Below are 18,594 nucleotides of genomic sequence, written 5' to 3' on the forward strand. Positions count from 1 at the left end.
ATACAAACAGATCTCATCAATTGTCCTGACTACTATGTTATTTGAAACTGCACTAATAAATTGGGATAATTGCCTGATGGCATATTACTACAGAAGAGTAAGGTGTGTTCTAGGCCATTATTTAATTAGGAAAGTCAAGTATGTATTAATTTGGCATTGAAATTCTTAGTTGTCTCTAGACCTATAAGGCATACCTACCCCAAGAGCTTCTATAGCTAAGAGAGCTTAGAAACTGAGCAGTACCCTGGCAGAGCAGAGAGATGCATTGTGTGTCACATACACCGTGTGCAGTGTGCTGAAAATGCCTGGGGTTTATATGTGATGGCATTCTGGAGAAAGAAATCTAGGTAGTTAAAATTGTTGCAGCTGTGAGTTGAAAATATTTCCACAGGGTCCCTGGGGAATGCTCATCTTTGGTGCTTGGTTGTGATGGCAGTGAGGTAGCTGTGGATCTTTAGTAAAATAATAATTTATCTGACTTTCAGTATTTTCTCATTTCTTTTGTTGTTGGTGCAAAGCAAAGAAAAAACAATCCAGAGGTGTGAGAATTCAAAATGTCACCATTTTCCTGTGTACCTCAGGTGGTTTTCAAGGCACTTGGCCTTTTTGAAGTGGCTAACCTTCACTTTTGACTATACTTCTAGGGCAGATAAGGAGGCTTCATGATATCTTCAGCCACCTGAAATATTTCCAGGCATCAGAACAAAAACCATTCAGAGTAACAAATGAAAGTGAATGAAATGATGAGTAGCAGTCTCCAGGATGACTGTCATCAACAGGAATTCGTTTCTCCTGGGATTGGAGGAAAGGGACGGTTTCTCAGGAGGAAGGTCTGTAGTATGTTGGTATTTGAAGTGGCAACGTGTAAAGCCTAAATCTTAGAGAAGTCACCATGGCTGATTGTGAGTCCTCACCCACTCACCAAACAGGAGTAAAATGACTGTACTGAAAGAATTAGCGTTTCTTACTGGGAACTTCCTTGAGGCTTGGTTGCAACTCTTGAAAAAGTGACTGCTGGATGGGGCAGGGCTTGGACTTGTGCCTGGCCAAGGCTTTGGGGTGGTGAAGTGTCTCTGAGGGCAGCACAGATGACTCAGGAGCCTGTGCACAGCCAGCCGTGTGCCTTGGGTGACAACCTTGATTCTCACAACCGACTCGCAGAAACTCACGGCACCAGGACTAGACATTGAGGCAGTTTTGTTTTGTTCTATTTTTACTTTTCTCTTTTGGGGCAGCCCCCCCCCCCCCCACCCCTTCCTTCTAAATTGTTTTCTCAACTCAGTTGAGTCTCAAAGCCTGTCTCCTGCTTGTCTCAAACAGCTGGAATGTCTCTGGGCTGAATGAACAGGCAAGGAGCATGACTTGGTGGCACCGTGGAAGGGTCTCAGCCTCCAGAAGGGACAACCCATCTGTCTCACCTCCAGCACTGGGAGCCAGGGACGTTTAACACCACCTCAGATGGCTGCCTGCAGCCTGCCTCTGGGACTGTGGCTCCTGCTGCTTCTCCAGGATGTCCAGACAACCCCACAGGTAAGGCAGGGGACACCAGGATCCTGCAGCTCCTCAGGACGCAGGAGCCTGGTGAGGTCTGAGGCACCTGGGGCTGCAGAGCCACCCTGCCCTTCAGCTGGGTGTTGGGGTGGGTGTCCACAGAAGCAGGGTTTGTGCAACACAGTGGGTTAGAGGTGGTGAGCAGAGCTCTCAGGAGATAAAGGTATAAAGCAGAGCAGCCAGGAGGATTTGCCCTCTCTGGGACCTTTACAGGCAGGAGTGTGGGATATGAGCTATGATCTGCTAGAGCTGCTGCAGCTCCAGGCACATCCCAGCTGGGGAGTGAGGAAAGGTTTCATAGGGGTGGGGGGCTTTTATTTTTGCCTGCGTGCTCGGTGACAGGCACCTTCCTTGCAGAGCTCAGTTCAGAGGGCTGCTGCCCACTCTGCTGATGCAAGTCAGGAGGGGCAAACTGACAGGTGTAGAGGGGAAACAATCATAGACCTTTTTCTTTGCACTCCCCACCCTACTGACACTGACTTCCTCATGAATCCACTACTATTTCTGAATCAAAAATCACTTCAAATAGACACAACCCACTAGCTACTCAGCTGATGCTGTAGATGCACACCAGCTCCCTGTTCTGATCCTATCAGCTCTTGTGGGTTTGCTTCCACCCACGCCCTGCCACTTATCCCCTCCTCCTGTGGATCACATGGCAATCCACAGCACCTGGCAGCACCTGGCAGCACCTGGCATAAATCCAGGTGATTTCCCTGACTGACACTTAAAAATTCACATTTAAAAAGTAGAAAGGTCAGGCGCAGAGAGACTGCTCAGGTGAAGTCAAGTAGGTGAGTATTTGCAGGGAGTGTTGGATTGGAAATGAGCCATATTCCCTTACAGTGGAAATACAAGCATGTATTAGCCCAAGAGACCAGTCACTACACAGTAACTGAAAAGTCCAGCACACCACTTGGGCTGCCAGATTTTTTTTCCAAGACACTGACCCCAGTTAAATCTTTGAAAATAACCAAGTTCTGTACCCTCTTCATAGAGGATTTGAAAAAGATCCTCCTGGTTCTTTTGGTAAGAGTAGGAGTTTGCTCTTGTGTCTTTAGTTGTAAATTCCCCTCCCACATTGCAAGCTTGGTTTACTTTCCCCATGTTATCTGTCCTGCCACTGTCTCCTTCCTGAAATGCAGAGGGATGAACATTCTATGGGATTGGAGTCTGTAATTCTTGCTCACCAGAGGAATTCTTGGGAAGGCATTCAGATAAGCTCATCCAGTGTGCTGAATGCAGACTGCTTTAGAAGGAAAGCCAATAGAAACAAAAAGATTATAGTTTTTGACATTACTTTTGGTGGTTTGTTCACAAAATGAATGGGGCAGAGAGAAAATTTGGTTTTCTGATACTCATTGTCAATATTCAGACTCACTGTAAAATTACCATAGACATTGCTGGGATGAGGAACTGGCTTGGCACTGTCCTGCATTGCCTCTCTTGCAGCAATACTTGCTCTTACTGCTAATGGAGCACAAGTGATACTTTCTGATGTGAGCAAGTCACTGTTTACTGGTCATGTTTTTAAACCATGTTCCATCTTACCTCAGCCCACAGTTTGGGTTTTATTTCTTTTTATATTCAGAGAACTCTCACTTGTTGCTAATGCCTTTGCTATCAAGCAAATGAAGCTTGACTACTTGAAGCTGTAGATTATCAGCTTTTCTGTACTGTCAGAATTTGGATAGAAGCTTGACAGACAGTTAACTGTTTTGCTGCAGTATTAGTCAGTTCTAGAATAGCCACTGCTGGTAGATTTTTTTTTTTTACGGTAATATTCTTTCTTCCTGACTTACAGCTCATTTGTAGCAAGCCTGATTTCTTACTTTGCCTCACTAGCACTTTTTCTCTATGAGTTCAAAAAACCATAAATAAGTGAGTCAAACCTTGTCCTGACTGAATTGCAGAGTAGCCACTGAATTCAGCACCACCTTTACAACTGCCATTATTTAAATTGGAATAGCAAACATTTCTGTAGAAATAAGGAAAGTCAGAAGAGCTGTAAAAATCCTATTTTCTAAAACAAATTCTCTCAAGCAAGTGCTGAAAAACCCAAATACTTTTGATCTATATGTTTGCTTTATTTAATTAGTCTTTGATCTGCAATGCATTCAGAAAAGAAAAAAAATAGTTGACTTGCTGAGTGACTGAAAGCTCTAAACTAGTGCATGTCACAGAGCAGTCCAAGCAGGATAGGAACTGCCATCTTTCCTTTCACAAGATGAATTCCAGCTCCTGCTAAATCCAAAGCCTTTATTTGAAGAGAAAGTCAGAGAGAAGGATAAAGATCTCCTGTCCACCACAGCCACATGCCTTACTCCAATACCTGTGTGATCTTCCTCGAATGTTCAGGGTTTTTTTTATAATACACCTTTACAAACAGAAGTCTAAGTTGCAATGACAGTAGCAGATGTTATTGCAATAAAACTGGCACTTCTGCATTGACCCCTTAGAGAATGCTGGGGACCAACCTTCCTGCTGACTTAAGAGCAGAACTTTGCATCATTGTGTTGCTTTTACAGGTCATGTTAGGAGTCAAACAGCTTTAGAATTTGGAGGGAAAAAGATGACAGGAATCCCCCATTGTGACTGATGCTGAGCATTGACATGAATGTTATTTATCACTGGAAGGATCTACACTAATTTTTATACTCATGAAACACCTCTACTGAAGAGATGCTCACTTACAGGTATTTTGCTTATGGATTAGATGTGATGGGGTCTTCAGAAGGTGGTTTCCCAGTCACAGACATCTTGCCATGATTTGTTAAAATGAATTTCTGTTGGACTAAGTTTTGATTTAGAGATGGGGTAATTGAGAGGTGTTCTTTCACAGCAGAGCACCTTGGGTTTGGCTCAGTAGCAGTGCAGGTGGCTACAAAGCTGTGCTTGTAGCTGGACACTTGACAGCAGCATTTGTGGAGGAGCCATGGATGACCTGAACAATGTGGGTGGCTGTAGTGCAGAGCTGCCCTCCTGTGGAAAGGGGGAAAATCTGTTTAGTACGTAGGCCTAGTTCATGCAGTGATTTATCACTGCACTACCATCAGTTCAAATTCATAATCAGAATGTTGGAAGCAGGAGCAGAATCTAATATTCAACTCCTGATTTTAATATTCTTGGCAAGGTAACTTTTTAAAAAGCTGTTCTCTCACATTTTTACACAGACACTATTCTTTTATTTAAACCCAAACCCAGACAATTAAATAAACTGTAAGCTTATGTGCTGCATTAGTAATTCAATAATTCAAGGGTTTGTACTCTTGTGTAAAATTCAGCTTCATTTGCAGCCAGAGTTGGTTGCCCAGGAGAACCAGGAAGAAAAAATTAGGTGTTTGTGGTGACTTCCCACAGCTCTTGCAGAGAAACTAATCCAGGCTGACTTAGCTACAGCCAGGATGCTATTGTTTCTTGAATTTTCTTTATAGAAACAGCTAATTCACTAATTAACTCAGGACCGACCTTTTGTGAGGTGACTGGTCATTTCCTGTTGCTCCTGCCTGGCCAGGGCTCCCCTGCACACAGACATGAGGAGACACCTCTTCCTTCTCCTCCAGCCCAGGGCTTCCTCCTTGGAGCAGGAAAACACCGGTGCCCCTTGGTAAACGTGCTTTGAGTCAGGCTGAGCAGGCAGAAGCTTGCTCTTGCCTCTACACTCAGCTACAAAATGTGCTTGTAGGAAGCCCAGGGGTTATAGTGCAGGGACGTGTCAGCGTTCTCACTTCTGGTACTGGGCTTGGATGAAATTTAATGGTTTTGGATGGCTTCGTTGGCCCCAGTTAAGAAGTGACACCTAGATTATTTTCCCTTCTAACCCAATAACTGACCCCTCAAGACCTGCAATGTGGATTTTTCTACCCAATTACAAGATACCACCCAAACCCATGAAGAAGAAGGAAGAAAAAGGAATATGAGACAACACCCTATGACCTCCATCTTGTCCCCATCTACAACATACTAAAAATCCTAAAACCTAAATTTCTCACCCAAGTGACATACTATACTACTCTCTATAATCTATTTCACACTTTTGTCGTCTCTAGTTTATTTTGAGGCTTTGGAGGATTTCTCCATGAATGAGGGTCAAAGTCAGTGTTTCCCTGGGAGCCAGAACCCCTCAGGGCAGACAGAGAAATATTCCCCTTGCCCTGGGTTTCCACAGTTTTGATATGTTTCTATTTCTTGTTCTTGTGTTGATTTCCTCCTTGACTGAAAGTTCCTGTTTTCTGATGGAAGTTAAATAATTTTTGTATTTTGTGTATATTAAATAGGAGAACAGGCTGTGAAATGAGTTAGGTGGTGAGATTCTGCACAGTGCACAAAGGCAGCAGGTGACAGCAAGTATTATTTCAAAGACCAGTGGGAAATTCATTGGCAGAAAGTGAGATGTAGAGTTTCTGAAATATTTAAGTGTTCTACCAGTATCGTGTGGGAAAATCTCCAGGGAATCTGCTTATCAATTTTTAACAAAAAAACCCCAAAAAACCCCTCGGCCAACAAATCACTGTTCATGCCTTCTAGTAAATACTGAAAATGAAATTCAGATAGCAACATTTTTAGGGGATTCTTAAGGGAGATGCCAAATTCAAAAATCAGATTTTCTCATCAGAACACTTGTAGCACTGTAATTTCCCAGAGCATGTTGTGGCCCAGCCATACAAAAACTAAATCTTATATGTGCTTCTTGGTACAGGTTATAGCTGGGTCTCATTTTGTAAGCTAGTATCAAAACTATTTTATGGTGTTTTTTTTTTTTAACTAAATAAATATCAGTTATGTAGTGATGAAAAGTTATTTCTGAAAACACAACAGAAGTGGGATCAGTTATTTGAATAAGGGCTTCATCATGGGAGTATTTGCATCATTCTTTTCAAGGCAAAATCCTCTTGCAGGATTTGTCCCTAAATGATAAGTAAAATAATGTATTGGTTTATAATAGACACTTAGGTTGCTAAATTCAAACAGTATGACTGCATAAGTAACAGAAAACGTGGATACTGCCAACAGGAATGACCTCTGTGGATTACACCAAATCCTTAGCTCCAATTAACATGAAATTATTTTCAGACAGTAATTTTTTTTTTTTTTTTTGCTAACTGCTGCAATGTTTCTAAAGGAAATGCAGACAATAATTTAGTTGCTTTGCGAACACCTGAATTTTCAAAAACCTGTGGGTTTTTCCTTACTGTCTGCAACCAGCATTGCTTGAGACAGGCATTGGGATCTACTCTAGTACAGAATTAATTATTTTCTAATTGTGTCTTTTGTCTCTTTCAATTTCTAGACATCATTAACCCCACCTCGCTCCTGTGATACACTAGAGAACTGGTTCTATGATGAAACTTCACAAAACTGCTGTTACCAGTGTCCCTCAGGTATGTTTATAATTCAGCCAAATGTATATGGAGCCCTTCTCCTGGAGGCAGTAGGAACCCTGTGTATCTGCAGAGTTGTGTTTTGTCCCTGAAGAAAGGGGCAGTTTCATGAATCACTCTCTAACGTGGCTCCAGATGTGAATCTCTTCTCCACTGTCCTGCTCCTGTGTAGTCTGCATGCAAACCAGATAACGTGATAGAACTTTTGTGGGATTTTATCTCTTCACTTGACACTGAAGCAGCCAGGTCAAAGAATTCATTTCAAACTTGCCCCTGGGTGTGAATTAGCACAGTGAAATTAGACTGAATGAGCTTCATCTCAGAGATAAAATAATATAAAATGAAGGTATGGAAAATCTGACATTATTCTCATAGTCACAACCGTTTAGAAAGTGTCTCACATGAGGGAGGAAACAGGCCCTTGTCAGGGGACACATTAAGCTGTGCTAGAAGCTGGGTGTGACTCAGAGGCACATAAGGTCAGCAACAGGAAGCAGCTTGGTGAGAAAAGAGTTCTGGAAATGTCTGAAACTGCCCCACTGGCCAAAACCCCCTCAGTGGGTGGGTATTTTGTGGTACTTCAGCACCATCTGTATCTCCTTGCAGAAGTAATTTTCTTTCATTTTTCTTAAAGGAAATTTCTGACCTGTATTTGTGTTCTGATGATACAGAGGGCTTTAGTGTTTGATTGCCAGAATTTGCATCCAGTTCCATCAGGATTCCCACCAGGACATCCTGTGCTGCTGGGCACACCGCTAGAGTCCTTCAGAAGTTGTAGATGTAAATCAGAGCAAGGGATGGAGAAAATGGTCCAATAAAAGAAAAAAAATGGGTGGGGATGTGACTTTGACAGTCCCAAGAAAAGCTCTGCTCTTCTTCAAAACCATACTTTGCCAGAGCTCCTGTCATGAGGGGTGTCATAGTAAGGTTGGGTGAGAAGCAGAGATCTGATTTACACCAGGCTGTGATGAGCCACCAGTATCCATCAGTTCACCTTTGCTGATTCCTTATTGCTACATCCTCATGTCACTCCTGGACTCCTCCACAATAAAAGTTACAAGAATCCTTTTCCTAAGAATCCTTTTAATCATCCACTACTCCTTCAAGCACTAACCTGTTCATATCTGCTACTAACTCAGCTGCTCACTGCAAAGAAAGAGGAGCTTTTCTAAAAGTCCTTTTAACCAAATGAGGAAAAGAAGGAAACATGCAACCCACTTCCCTGGGAACTCAGTGACACTGGCCCTCATGGAGACCTGGTTGCCTTTTCTGTCAGCAAATGACTTGCCATCTGCCCATTCTGCAGCAGTCCATTCCAGCTGGGATTATGTCCTGGCCCTCTACCTAACACTTGGATGGGAAAGGCAAAAATGTCCTAGAAAAGCCAAATAACTAAGAGAAGACTGTGGTAATGTGTCTAACAGGTAAACAAGCAGACAAGAACATTTCAGGATGGTTTTCTGCCCATTTTGGATAGATATCTTGTATATTTTGCTTTTTTTTTTCTCCAGGCTATGTTAAAAAGAAAGCATGTCCTCGGGATCCAGCTGAAGACTGCATGACATGTGGACCTGATCAGTATTTGAACAATAAATTCCAAAAGCCACGATGTGATGCCTGTGTGTCATGCTCAAAAGGTTTGCTTTTCTCCACACATACCTCACAGTTACATTCTCTCTCTGTATATTTTATTTACACTTAATTTGTATTTTATTCATTTAGAATTTCCACAGCAAAATTATCCATCCTTTGTTCCTGAGTTAGACAGCAGAATGTTACCTTGCACATAATCCATGTTACTGCCTGTGTCACCTGGGACTACCTAAAAATTCTCCCCTCCAGTGCTATCCCAGTTTGGTTTCTGCTTTCTGTCTCATATTACAAGCTATTATCTACAGGCTTCTCTAATTATTCATGACTCAAATTGCCATCATATGGCTTTAAACTGAAAGAGGGCAGGTTTAGATTAGATACTAGGAAGAAGTACTTCCCCTGTGAGGGTGGTGAGGCCCTGGCACAGCTTGCCCAGAGAACCTGTGGCTGCCCCATCCCTGGAAGTGTTCAAGGCCAGGGAGGACAGGGCTTGGAGCAACCTGGGACAGTGGAAGGTGTCCCTACCTGTCGCTACTGGACACAAAATGAGTACACAGAAGCTTGGTAAGTTCAAAAGAGAAAAAGACCCCGTTTTATTCAAACATCTGGTATTTATAGAATTCCAGAGGTGACCGTGGATTGGAGGATGAAATTACCACCTCTCCAACCACACTGGTCCAAAGATCAATCAATCATTTCTATCCACCCACAGAGAAATATGTAAGCTATTCTATTTATACATGAAATTGTGTGGGAACTCTGACTCTCAAATATGTAAACATTATCAGAAGGCTAAAGAAGTTTTATGAGAACTTTAAAACTTTCAAAAGATCTATAAAAGAAAACTTAACACTTTTAAAAATCAAGGCAACACCTGCCCATGGCAGGGGGTGGAATGAGATCAGTGCTAAACTCATCTTCAGTGCAAACCAGTCTGTGATCATGAAGAGAGCCAGCAGCTTTTCCTGCTTCCTGAGCCTTAGAACTGGTGTTGCTCAGCTTTGGCCCCAGTCTACGTTTCCCTTGCAAGGTGATCCTTTGTCACTGCACGTGTTTCTTGCCCCCAGAACTGGACCTTGTGGAGAAGCAGCCCTGCTCCTTCAATTCCAGCCGCGTGTGCGAGTGCCGGCCAGGCCTGTTCTGCCAGCTGGCCGTTGTGGACAGCTGCATGCGCTGCCAGCACCACTCTGCTTGCAAGCCTGGCTTTGGAGTCAAACTCAGGGGTAGGACTTCTCACCTGTCCAGTTTTCCTTTCCTGGTCCTGGCCATAGGCCTGGACCTGATGCATTTTGTTTGGTCAGTCCTCAGCCGTGATTTTTGTTCAGGCACCTCAACAAATGACGTCACTTGTGAAGAGTGCCCTCCTGGGACCTTCTCTGATCAGCACTCCAGCACAGACATCTGCAAACCCCACACCAAGTAAGTCTGTGCTCCTTTAATGGGACTGACTGATTGATTGAAATTAATAAAGGATGAAGTAGGGTATGCCACTTCTGGTGCAAAGTACACAAATTCATCTTAGAAGCAAGGGAATCACTATGGGCTCGTGTGCGGAGGTTCGAAGGCCTCTCTTAGTACCTGGTGTAGGAAGTGCCCCCTGTTGATGGAGGGGAGAGACACCCTTTGTCTCCTTAAAAAGGAAAAAAAAGCCCAGAAGTTTCTCTCCTCAATTTGGTTAAAAGACACCTCATAGGACCTTGGAGACCCCACCTCAAACTTCAGGATAGCTAATTGGACAGAAGCCAAAAAGTCCCACCTAAGCAATTCCCTAGAAAAAGAAGAGAACAAAAGAAGTTAATCGCTTTTGTGAAGTGTTTTAGCAGGAGCAAGAACCTCTTGCCCTGGCTCAGTCTTTCTCTGTAAAGAGCCTTGTTATTTTTGCATTTTATTAAAACTTTTCTGTTTCCAACACTGCCACAGGAGCCATCCTGCTACTTTTATGCCACCTGAGGTAGCTGAGCTATCTAGGGTGTAATACTTATCTCTGAGAGCTTATGAGACCTGGCTCGAAGAGACCAAGTATTAACCTGTTGCACAGCTCTTGGCTGGAGGAACAAGGGAAGGAAGGAATCCTGCTTGCCTCATTTTTAGTTTACTAAGTACTGTGGAATTGCACACCTGTGTGAGTAGCAGCTTTGCATCCAGGCCAAGAATTAATGCCACAGGGATGAGAAGAATAATGACTTTTACACAGAAAGCAACGATTGCAGTGGTACAAAAATGACCAAGGGGATGTTTGTCACATGGAAAACACCTGTACTTTGTACCACGGCCATGACACTTGTTCTTTTTCATACCCAGCTGTGCCAAGTTGAACAAAGTAGTGCTAAGGAAAGGAAATGCTACACACGATCAAGTTTGCCTGGACCAGCTGCCCACTTACCTCACCCCAAGCACTTTGTCCATGAGATTCAGCAATGAGACAAATAGCTTTGACCTGAGGATGTTTAAGGAGAACCTGGTGACCTCTGCTAGTGGTGACCTTCTAAGTGTCACAACAACTGAAAATCCCAGTTCAACTCCTGAGGAGAAAGCTGGCACTTCTCCCACCTCAGCCAAGGGGGAGATGACAACAGGAGGTAACAATGACACAGCATTTACTCTCTCCAGCACTTTTCATTTGGAAGTACCTTTGGTAAATGCAATTTTTATGTGGGAACTTCCTGCAAATCCCCTCTGACTTGTGAAATGTTGTCTATGGTCCTATGTTCAAACACGTGGATCTACGGAGGGTTTTCCCTCTGCCTTTTCTCAGCCTGTCCTGTGCTCCCTCTCTGTGCTGTAGGTGTGGTGCTTTGGGCAGTGGTTCTCTCTGTGACAGTGCTTCTTGGGGGCATGCTGCTGTTTTGGAAGTGGAAGGTTTGCAAGAAGCGGATCCTCGTCCTCAGAAGAAAGCGTGAGTTCTTCAAGCTGTAACACATGATGTGCTGCTTGATCTACCAAACAGCAGATGGGAAACTCGCATGTGGGGTATTTGTGGAGGTCATTGGGTAAGAGAATGATCTCTACAGGCCAGATAAGGGTTTAAGGCAAGCTGCTCATGCAGGATGTTGGAGAACATGAAAGATGGAAGCAGATGTGAATTTAGGGAGGGAAGCAGGTGGGGACCTACAAGAGGGGGAAAGGTAACTAGCTGTTTCTTCTCTCAGCACAGGCATTAGTATTAAATGATTCCTGAAGTGTTGTGTGAGTAGTTTTTGTTCTGGGAATAGAAGTGGGCTTTGAGCATGAGAGGAAGGGTGATTTTTACTGACACGGACTCCCCAGAGCTTTGCCTGGTGATACATGTGGGGTGTGTCTGCAAAACCACATTCCCTCTTTTATAGAAAGCAGGATGTGCACGTTGTAGGTTGGTTGCAGATCTGTGGGTGCGGTGAAGCTCTTGGAGCCTTCAGGCTCCATGGTGAGTTTGACTAAATGAAAGGTTTCTTTTATCAGCACACCTGCATTCGGTCATCGCACACAAATACATGCTCAAGTCTCAAGGTGAGTGACTGATGGGCCAGCAGTGCTATCCTTATGTCTGAAGAATAAGTAGATAGCTTAACGTGGCATTTTATTCTATAGAATTTTAATTTAAAAAGTGGAAGCTTCTCATGTCACACGTATGTCCCTGCTGCCATGCAGGAGGCCAGTCCTCTTCCTCCTGAGCAGGCAGGGGACACGCTGGATGTGACCAGGTGCCACCAGATGGCACTTTGTTCCCACGGCAGCTGAAGGGCTGGGTGATGTGTCAGTGCTGGAAAACACCCGATTGATTTCGGGACAGTCAAATATGGGAGATGTGTTCAGAAAAAAACCTGCCCAGATCCCATAAAGTGCAAACATTTTACCCATTTAACTGATCCCTTCTCAGCAATTCCACTCTCATGGACAGATCTATTCTCTGTGGTGTTAGATTCTAATCACCACACAGCAGAGTTTCTATATTCATTCATTCATTCATTCATTAATACAATTTAAAACCTCTTGTGAGCAGCTTAATTTCCTCAAAATGGATTTTTTTCTCCCTCGCTTGCCTTGCCTGTTACTGTGTAGCATTACAGAGCTGATGCTCTGAAAATAAAGGTGATTGTACATCAGGGTGAAATTAGACACTAAGTCTGAGCTCACCTACCTTCATGGTGCTACAGAGTGTTGTACACTCCCTGCTTCTCACCTCTCTTCTTTGCCCAGTGTTCCCTGTTAATGGAACTGTGCATAAAATCCCTCCCCCTTAATAATCATCTGACAATATGATGAACTGACCTAACTTGTTAATCCAGTAGAAAGTTATTAATTTTTTTTTCTTTCTAATAAGCTTGCATTGTTCTTACCTAGACAGTTCCATCAGTGCATTTTTTCATGAGATGAATACCTGTGGTGTGTGGACAGTGATGCAAAAGGCTTTGGGGACAGCAGGATATCACAGTCCTGGCAGAAACCTGTTGCTGGTTCACGTCAGGAGTGTCATTTCAGTGTGCCCTGAGTTTTAAGAAAAGCATCGTGCATATGGAGTGGGCAGTGGAGTGGTTGAGGAAGTACATTGCTAGGTGATCTTTCAGAGCATATATTAACATTCTTGTGATTTTGTGAGGTTTCTAATGATAATGTTTTTACTTTCCATTGCAGGTTCGGATCTTGTGAACAAATGTGCAGTAAGTGTGAACAATATTCCAAAACAGATCACTTTCCATGCCAAAGTAAATCATGTTATTTTCAAATGTCCTGTCTAAAAAGTGCCAGCCTTTTAGTTTGGACTTCCCTCTACAGTATGTAATAATTTAGGTGGGATAAGATGTAGTAGGACTCAATACTTTCATGACTCGAGCTGAGATTAATGCGGTGTGAAATAATGTGATGCTGCCTGTCGTAGTTGAGACGGAGACAATACAAAGCAACACTCCATTTTCAGAAGGCTTCAAACTGTTTTTATTACAGCATGCATGCTTTTTATACATTCTTACAAAACTCATAAGTTTACACTTTGCTCATTGGTCAGGAAAGACAAAGTGCTCATTGGAACAGGCAGTTGCAGGTTTCTCTTATTTATCCATCTTTCTTCCTTGGTTTCCATGTCAACGACCTTGGAAGAAAATTCTTTCAGAGGTAAGCATGGATCCTCTTATCAAACTTCTCTCTGGCTCACAGAGGTCACTGTAAAACCACTTCCACAGCTGCCAGTCTGGCTTGTGAGGGGATTTGGTTTGGTGTTAAGCCATTCATGGTGCACTCCGTGGGACAAGGTCTGAAATCACAGGATGAACATGCCTTTTCTTCCTTCTGGGAGAACTTTGTGTGTCAGTCCCATTTTACCTTACTGCTCCAGTCACACAGATGGGATTTGTGCTTTTCTTCTCTCTCCCTCCACATCCCCTTCCCTCTGCAGGATTTGGCATGGCTGTGATATGGGTACACAGTGGGTTTGGTTTGTCATTCCTTCAGGACAAGCTGCTGGTGTTACAGTACATTTTGGAGATGAACGGGACAGGCAACAGAAAGCAGTTCCTCAGCTGCTGAAATCATCACTGCTTGGTTTGATTTCCCCTCTGTTAGAGAAATTACAGCCACTTTAATTCTCTGAGTCTCCTCAGTTTATTAGGCTTGTTATCTTTAAATGTCCAGATCTGCTAAATCACTCTTTAGACTGTTAATTTTTTTTTTGTTGTTTTTAAGTGAGTTTGCTTTTAAATGTTGTGCATCTGCACACACACAAGATACTGTTTTTTCCAGTCACTCTGGTTGCAATCAGCTGTCATAATTTCAGTGTGTAATTGTTAATTCCTGAATCGTGAGGAGCTTCAATTCTTGCCTCTATGGAGGGTCAGACATGAGCAAGGTTACAAAGTGCACATTTCAAAATCTATTTTTTTCTTTCCCAACCTTGTGGAAACAGAAGAAAATCAGAACCACCAGAAAATTGTTATGCAGGACCTTTACCCTCTCTCAGATTCTGGTTCCTCTTTTAAAGAATTGCTTGTAATTAATTCTTCATGTGTTAGGTAGTCTGAGCTTGTTTCTTCTATCTGACATTCTGCTGTGGCAATTACATTTTGAAGTTAAATCAGTTTGGCCTCTGGTTTGTTCTGTTCTTCCATAGGGGCATGCTAGGTCTTTGCAAAGTCTAAGAGGTAGCTAAAACATATTTTCTTCAGTGGAAATGAGGTACATCCCTGAAAATGTCATCAGAAATCAGAATTCAGCTTAGAAATACTATTTTGAAATATGGTCTTAAGTGATGCAGGAGCCTAGTTTGACGTTCCCATACCTGTTGGGTACTTTGGAACATTTCTCTCCCTGTGACAGTGGTGCTGGGAAGTACATTCTGTTATCCTGACTGCCACAGGAGCATTCTGTGCACCTGCTGCAACATCCAAATTGTTTTTACGCTCACCTCACCTCTGCTCTCCTGTTTATATTGGCAGAAGATCATACTGACCACTGACAGTGGGCTAGAAGAGGAGGAGTTAATTGACAGAACCCTTCCTTTGGAAACCAACAATAACTTGTTGTCCAGCACAGAAAAAGCACAGAGTCCTCGTTGGAGTGTGACTGATGTGACACCAAGCAGTGGGAATAATGCCCCAGACTGCCCTGTGGATTCTCGAGTCAGAGACCACACAAATAACAGAATTGGTGAGTCTTGCCTTTTTTTTTCTTTTTTTTTTCCATTTTGTCATCTTCTTTTCTCTAATTTTCAAACATGGCACATACTGTCATTCCAAGATTATAAGTAAACTTCGGTGTCCAAATCTCCTAACAAAGATTGTGCTGAATCTCCAGACCTTTGACACAAAAATACCTATTCATTTGAAATATAATGCTTTATTTTTTTAATGCTTCTCTTAGTCACTATGAATTTGACAGAAAATTCCCTTCTTCCTCCTTTTCATTCTGGAATATGTAGATTTTACAGAAGAAATTGGAATTTGTCAGCTGGAAGATGATGCTGTAATACCAAATGAGAATTGTACTTGGCTATAATCTTCTTCTCTGGTTTCATAATAATGGCTTGAAACGTATCTCCCATGTGTTCCCATAAAGGCTTTGACCATGGCACAGGGTGGGAGATAAAGTCAGGCAAGGAGCTCATTCAGAGGGGGTGAATTCTCACCCGAGACACCATCTGCATGAGACATTCTGGCAGTGCTTCCAAACCCAGTTCTGAGGTTATTTGAAGGTGTTATTTTTCATATTACAAAACCTGACCTTTCCTTACTAAACACCTTTCCTGTTTTTTCTGTGAGTGATGGATTGGGATGAATGTGATGATTTGATTTACCATATCCAAATATCTCCAAGCAATTAACCTGCAGTGTCTGATGTGCAGCATCCTTCTGAATTAAGTGCAGTGGTGCAAGCCATTGAAAAGTCCTTATTTACCTTTCTGTGAAGGGGTATGACAGCAAGCTGGACCCAAATTCAGAAAATTTTGTTGTTTATTCTCAGCTAGAAAGAAGCTAATTTCTTTGCAGGTCCCAAGAACCCAGGAATTCTGTACAGTGCTGATCTTTACCCAAAGGTTTCATTTACATGGTGTTGTTTCTTGAAACAGCAGGCATAAACCATGGATTCATTAGATCCCAATTAGTTGCTTCTTCTAACAGATCCTTGTGAATATCTTCTGCCTTTTCCACTTTGTCTTTCTCATGTAGTTCCACCTCTAGCTCAGTGGCTTAATCCCATGGAAGCACAGTCTACTTGATCTGAAATGTCCAGAGTCCTAATAAAAAGGTTGCATGAAAAACAGCCATCTCTGGGGCAGCAGTGACTGTTCACCAATGCTCAGCACTACTTTTTTCCTTCCTCAGAAAAACTCTACATCATGAAGGCCGACACTGTTATCGTGGGGTCTGTTTCAGAAGTGCCCAGTGGCAAGAACTGTGCTGTTAAAGGCTGTGAAAGTAACCTTGATGCCCAGGAAAGCACGGAAGAGGAACTGGAAATGCACTACCCAGAGCAGGAAACAGAGTCTTTCCCAGGGAATGATGTAATGGTTCCTGTGGAAGAGGAGGGAAAGGAATTTCACCACCCTACCACTGCCACTGAGAAGTGACAACCCATAGAGATAACAGAAGATAAAGAATCATCCTGTGTGACCCTAAGGCTGAATTTATGACAAGGGAGGTAAACACAGTGTGCCTTAGATTATTGGGAAACTCCTGGAAAACACTGAAACACATTCAAACAAGAAGAGTTAGAACCTATTTCATCTAACAAATGAGAGGATCATCCAAACTGTTGGCCTTCCTAGCTGACATCAAATACTTCTACTTCCCTGTCTCCCAGTATCATACTGACAACGAATTGGAATCAAAGCTGCATCATTTAGAGGACATCTGGATGTCAGCTGAAGTTTCACAGCTTGCTCTCTCAGTGTGAAGGAATGGATTGAAATCTATATCTGGTTACTTCTATCAGCTGTGAAAATTCTGGCCAGGATTCGGAGTCAAGCTTGAGACTCAGCTATGTTGTTTCTATTCCAATAGTTTCAATTTTGTAATTGGCATTTTGTAATCTGGCATTTTCTCAAGGCTTCAACTTTTGGGTGAAGATGATAATAATCTCAGTTTTACCTAGCATAAACATAAATCTCAAGTTTGTAGACTTCATGTTTCTTGAGGAATTAGGATCAAAGCCGCCACACAGGCTCTGAAAATAGAAGGCAAATAAAACTAATTGAAGTCCACTGTACTTTAGGCCATTCTTTCTAGGTTTTGAAGTCTGATTCATATTTTTTTGACTACATCAAATCATTAGCAAGTGTACAAAAGAGTCTCTTCTGGTGGAAGCCAAACTGGCTGAACATCTGGCTATTGGATGAACTCTGGGTTAAGCCAAATGTGGAGCCTGTAAAAAGAGAAATGAAGAAAAGAAACTATTTCTCTACTGAAAAAGAGGCACAGCAGTTATTTCCTATAACATTGTTAATATCTACTTGTTTTAGGATCGTTCATAATCATCAGGGTGACACAGATTTGCATATCCTTTAAAAACAAACCTGTTTGGTGGCCCCTGGCATGTGTTATGCTATTTTTAAATCTTTTGTGTTGCTTGTTCAGTAACTGTAAATGTAATAGTGCCGACTGTACTTTTGCGCAGAACAATGGAAAATGAGCAGTATGACAAAGTGTGTCTTCATAATCAAAAAGAGGAACCACAAAAGCCATTACTTGATCAGAGCACTGTAATAACAGTGGTGCAGCTGCAGCAGCTTCTGTTCTAGAATGAACACAAGGGCATAAAAACACCTTCTTGGGCCAGACTGGAGCTTGAGCCCAACATTTCATCTCTGACAGTTGCAGGAGGGGATTACTTAGGAAGACCATAATTGCTGTTTGCATTCATCACAGTTCTGCAGTGGCAGCTGGCATTGGATTAAGGATGTCAAAGAGTTTGATTCAGCCTTTTATTATTCTCTCATATCACCATCAGTTTTTCTTTTCTCTTTTGAATTTCCAAGTACAATCTGCCTCCATAAGCACCTGTGGCAAAAGATTACAGATATCATGCACTGTGTAAAGGACTTTTAGCACTTTGAAATGGGCCTCTGTCACTAGCTGTTGTCTTACAGAAGTCAGTGAGTTGCTTTTCATTTTTTCTTTTTCAACCAAGTTGCTTTTGTGATCGATTGTATCTCAGCTTTGATTGAACTAAGCCTTCAGGGTGAGTTCCCATCTTTTCACATTACTCGTGTAAGTTTGATGCTCCACTGGCTTGGTCACTTTAGTTGACCTTTTCTACATCGACTTTAACTTCACTACATATTTCATTTTAGAGAACACCAATTTGTGAACCCGCAAACTGAATAACCACATTTACCTGTCTGTCTTACATTGCTGTTCTGCAATGACTGTAATTGTGTATTTCCACTCTGTATATTAATTAATCTTTTTTTACTGGAACAGCTTTCTAAAAGAACCATATGCATTGCAACCTGCTGGATATGTTATAGTTAGTTGGTTAATAATGCAGGTAATCTCACTATTAAAAATTACATGGATTTTAAGCCACGGCCACACTTTTCCTTTTTGATATGTAAATGTTAAATTGTTGATAATTTCAATCTCAGAAGAAATATTTTTGCAAG

General features: G+C 42.3%; 1 protein-coding gene across 3 annotated transcripts; it reads left to right on the forward strand.

Annotated features, from left to right (window-relative positions):
• The first annotated feature begins 1,052 nt into the window (after positions 1 to 1,052).
• On the forward strand, positions 1,053 to 17,198 carry TNFRSF8 (TNF receptor superfamily member 8). Of its 3 annotated transcripts, none has more exons than XM_068171399.1 (11): positions 1,053 to 1,530; positions 6,842 to 6,932; positions 8,444 to 8,569; positions 9,593 to 9,748; positions 9,851 to 9,944; positions 10,827 to 11,104; positions 11,311 to 11,421; positions 11,964 to 12,011; positions 13,137 to 13,207; positions 14,930 to 15,140; positions 16,316 to 17,198. In XM_068171399.1, exons 1-11 carry the CDS (start codon positions 1,459 to 1,461, stop codon positions 16,558 to 16,560), a joined length of 1,503 nt encoding a protein of 500 aa, XP_068027500.1. In that variant the 5' UTR covers positions 1,053 to 1,458; the 3' UTR covers positions 16,561 to 17,198. The 3 variants fall into 3 exon arrangements, with proteins under 3 accessions (XP_068027500.1, XP_068027501.1, XP_068027502.1); XM_068171400.1 differs by having other exon boundaries at positions 1,054 to 1,530; positions 13,137 to 13,162; XM_068171401.1 differs by lacking the exons at positions 1,053 to 1,530; positions 6,842 to 6,932 and having other exon boundaries at positions 9,834 to 9,944.
• The last annotated feature ends 1,396 nt before the right edge of the window (positions 17,199 to 18,594 follow it).

The sequence above is a fragment of the Anomalospiza imberbis genome, chromosome 23 (assembly GCF_031753505.1).
Source record: "Anomalospiza imberbis isolate Cuckoo-Finch-1a 21T00152 chromosome 23, ASM3175350v1, whole genome shotgun sequence".
Taxonomy (NCBI): Eukaryota; Metazoa; Chordata; class Aves; order Passeriformes; family Viduidae; genus Anomalospiza; species Anomalospiza imberbis.

Excerpts from the sequence above, each read along its gene's own strand:
- TNFRSF8 (XM_068171399.1), top strand. The coding sequence starts at position 1,459 with ATGGCTGCCTGCAGCCTGCCTCTGGGACTGTGGCTCCTGCTGCTTCTC. Across the intron at positions 11,105-11,310 it reads GGGGGAGATGACAACAGGAG|GTGTGGTGCTTTGGGCAGTG; the intron begins GTAACAATGACA and ends TCTGTGCTGTAG. Across the intron at positions 12,012-13,136 it reads ATACATGCTCAAGTCTCAAG|GTTCGGATCTTGTGAACAAA; the intron begins GTGAGTGACTGA and ends TTTCCATTGCAG.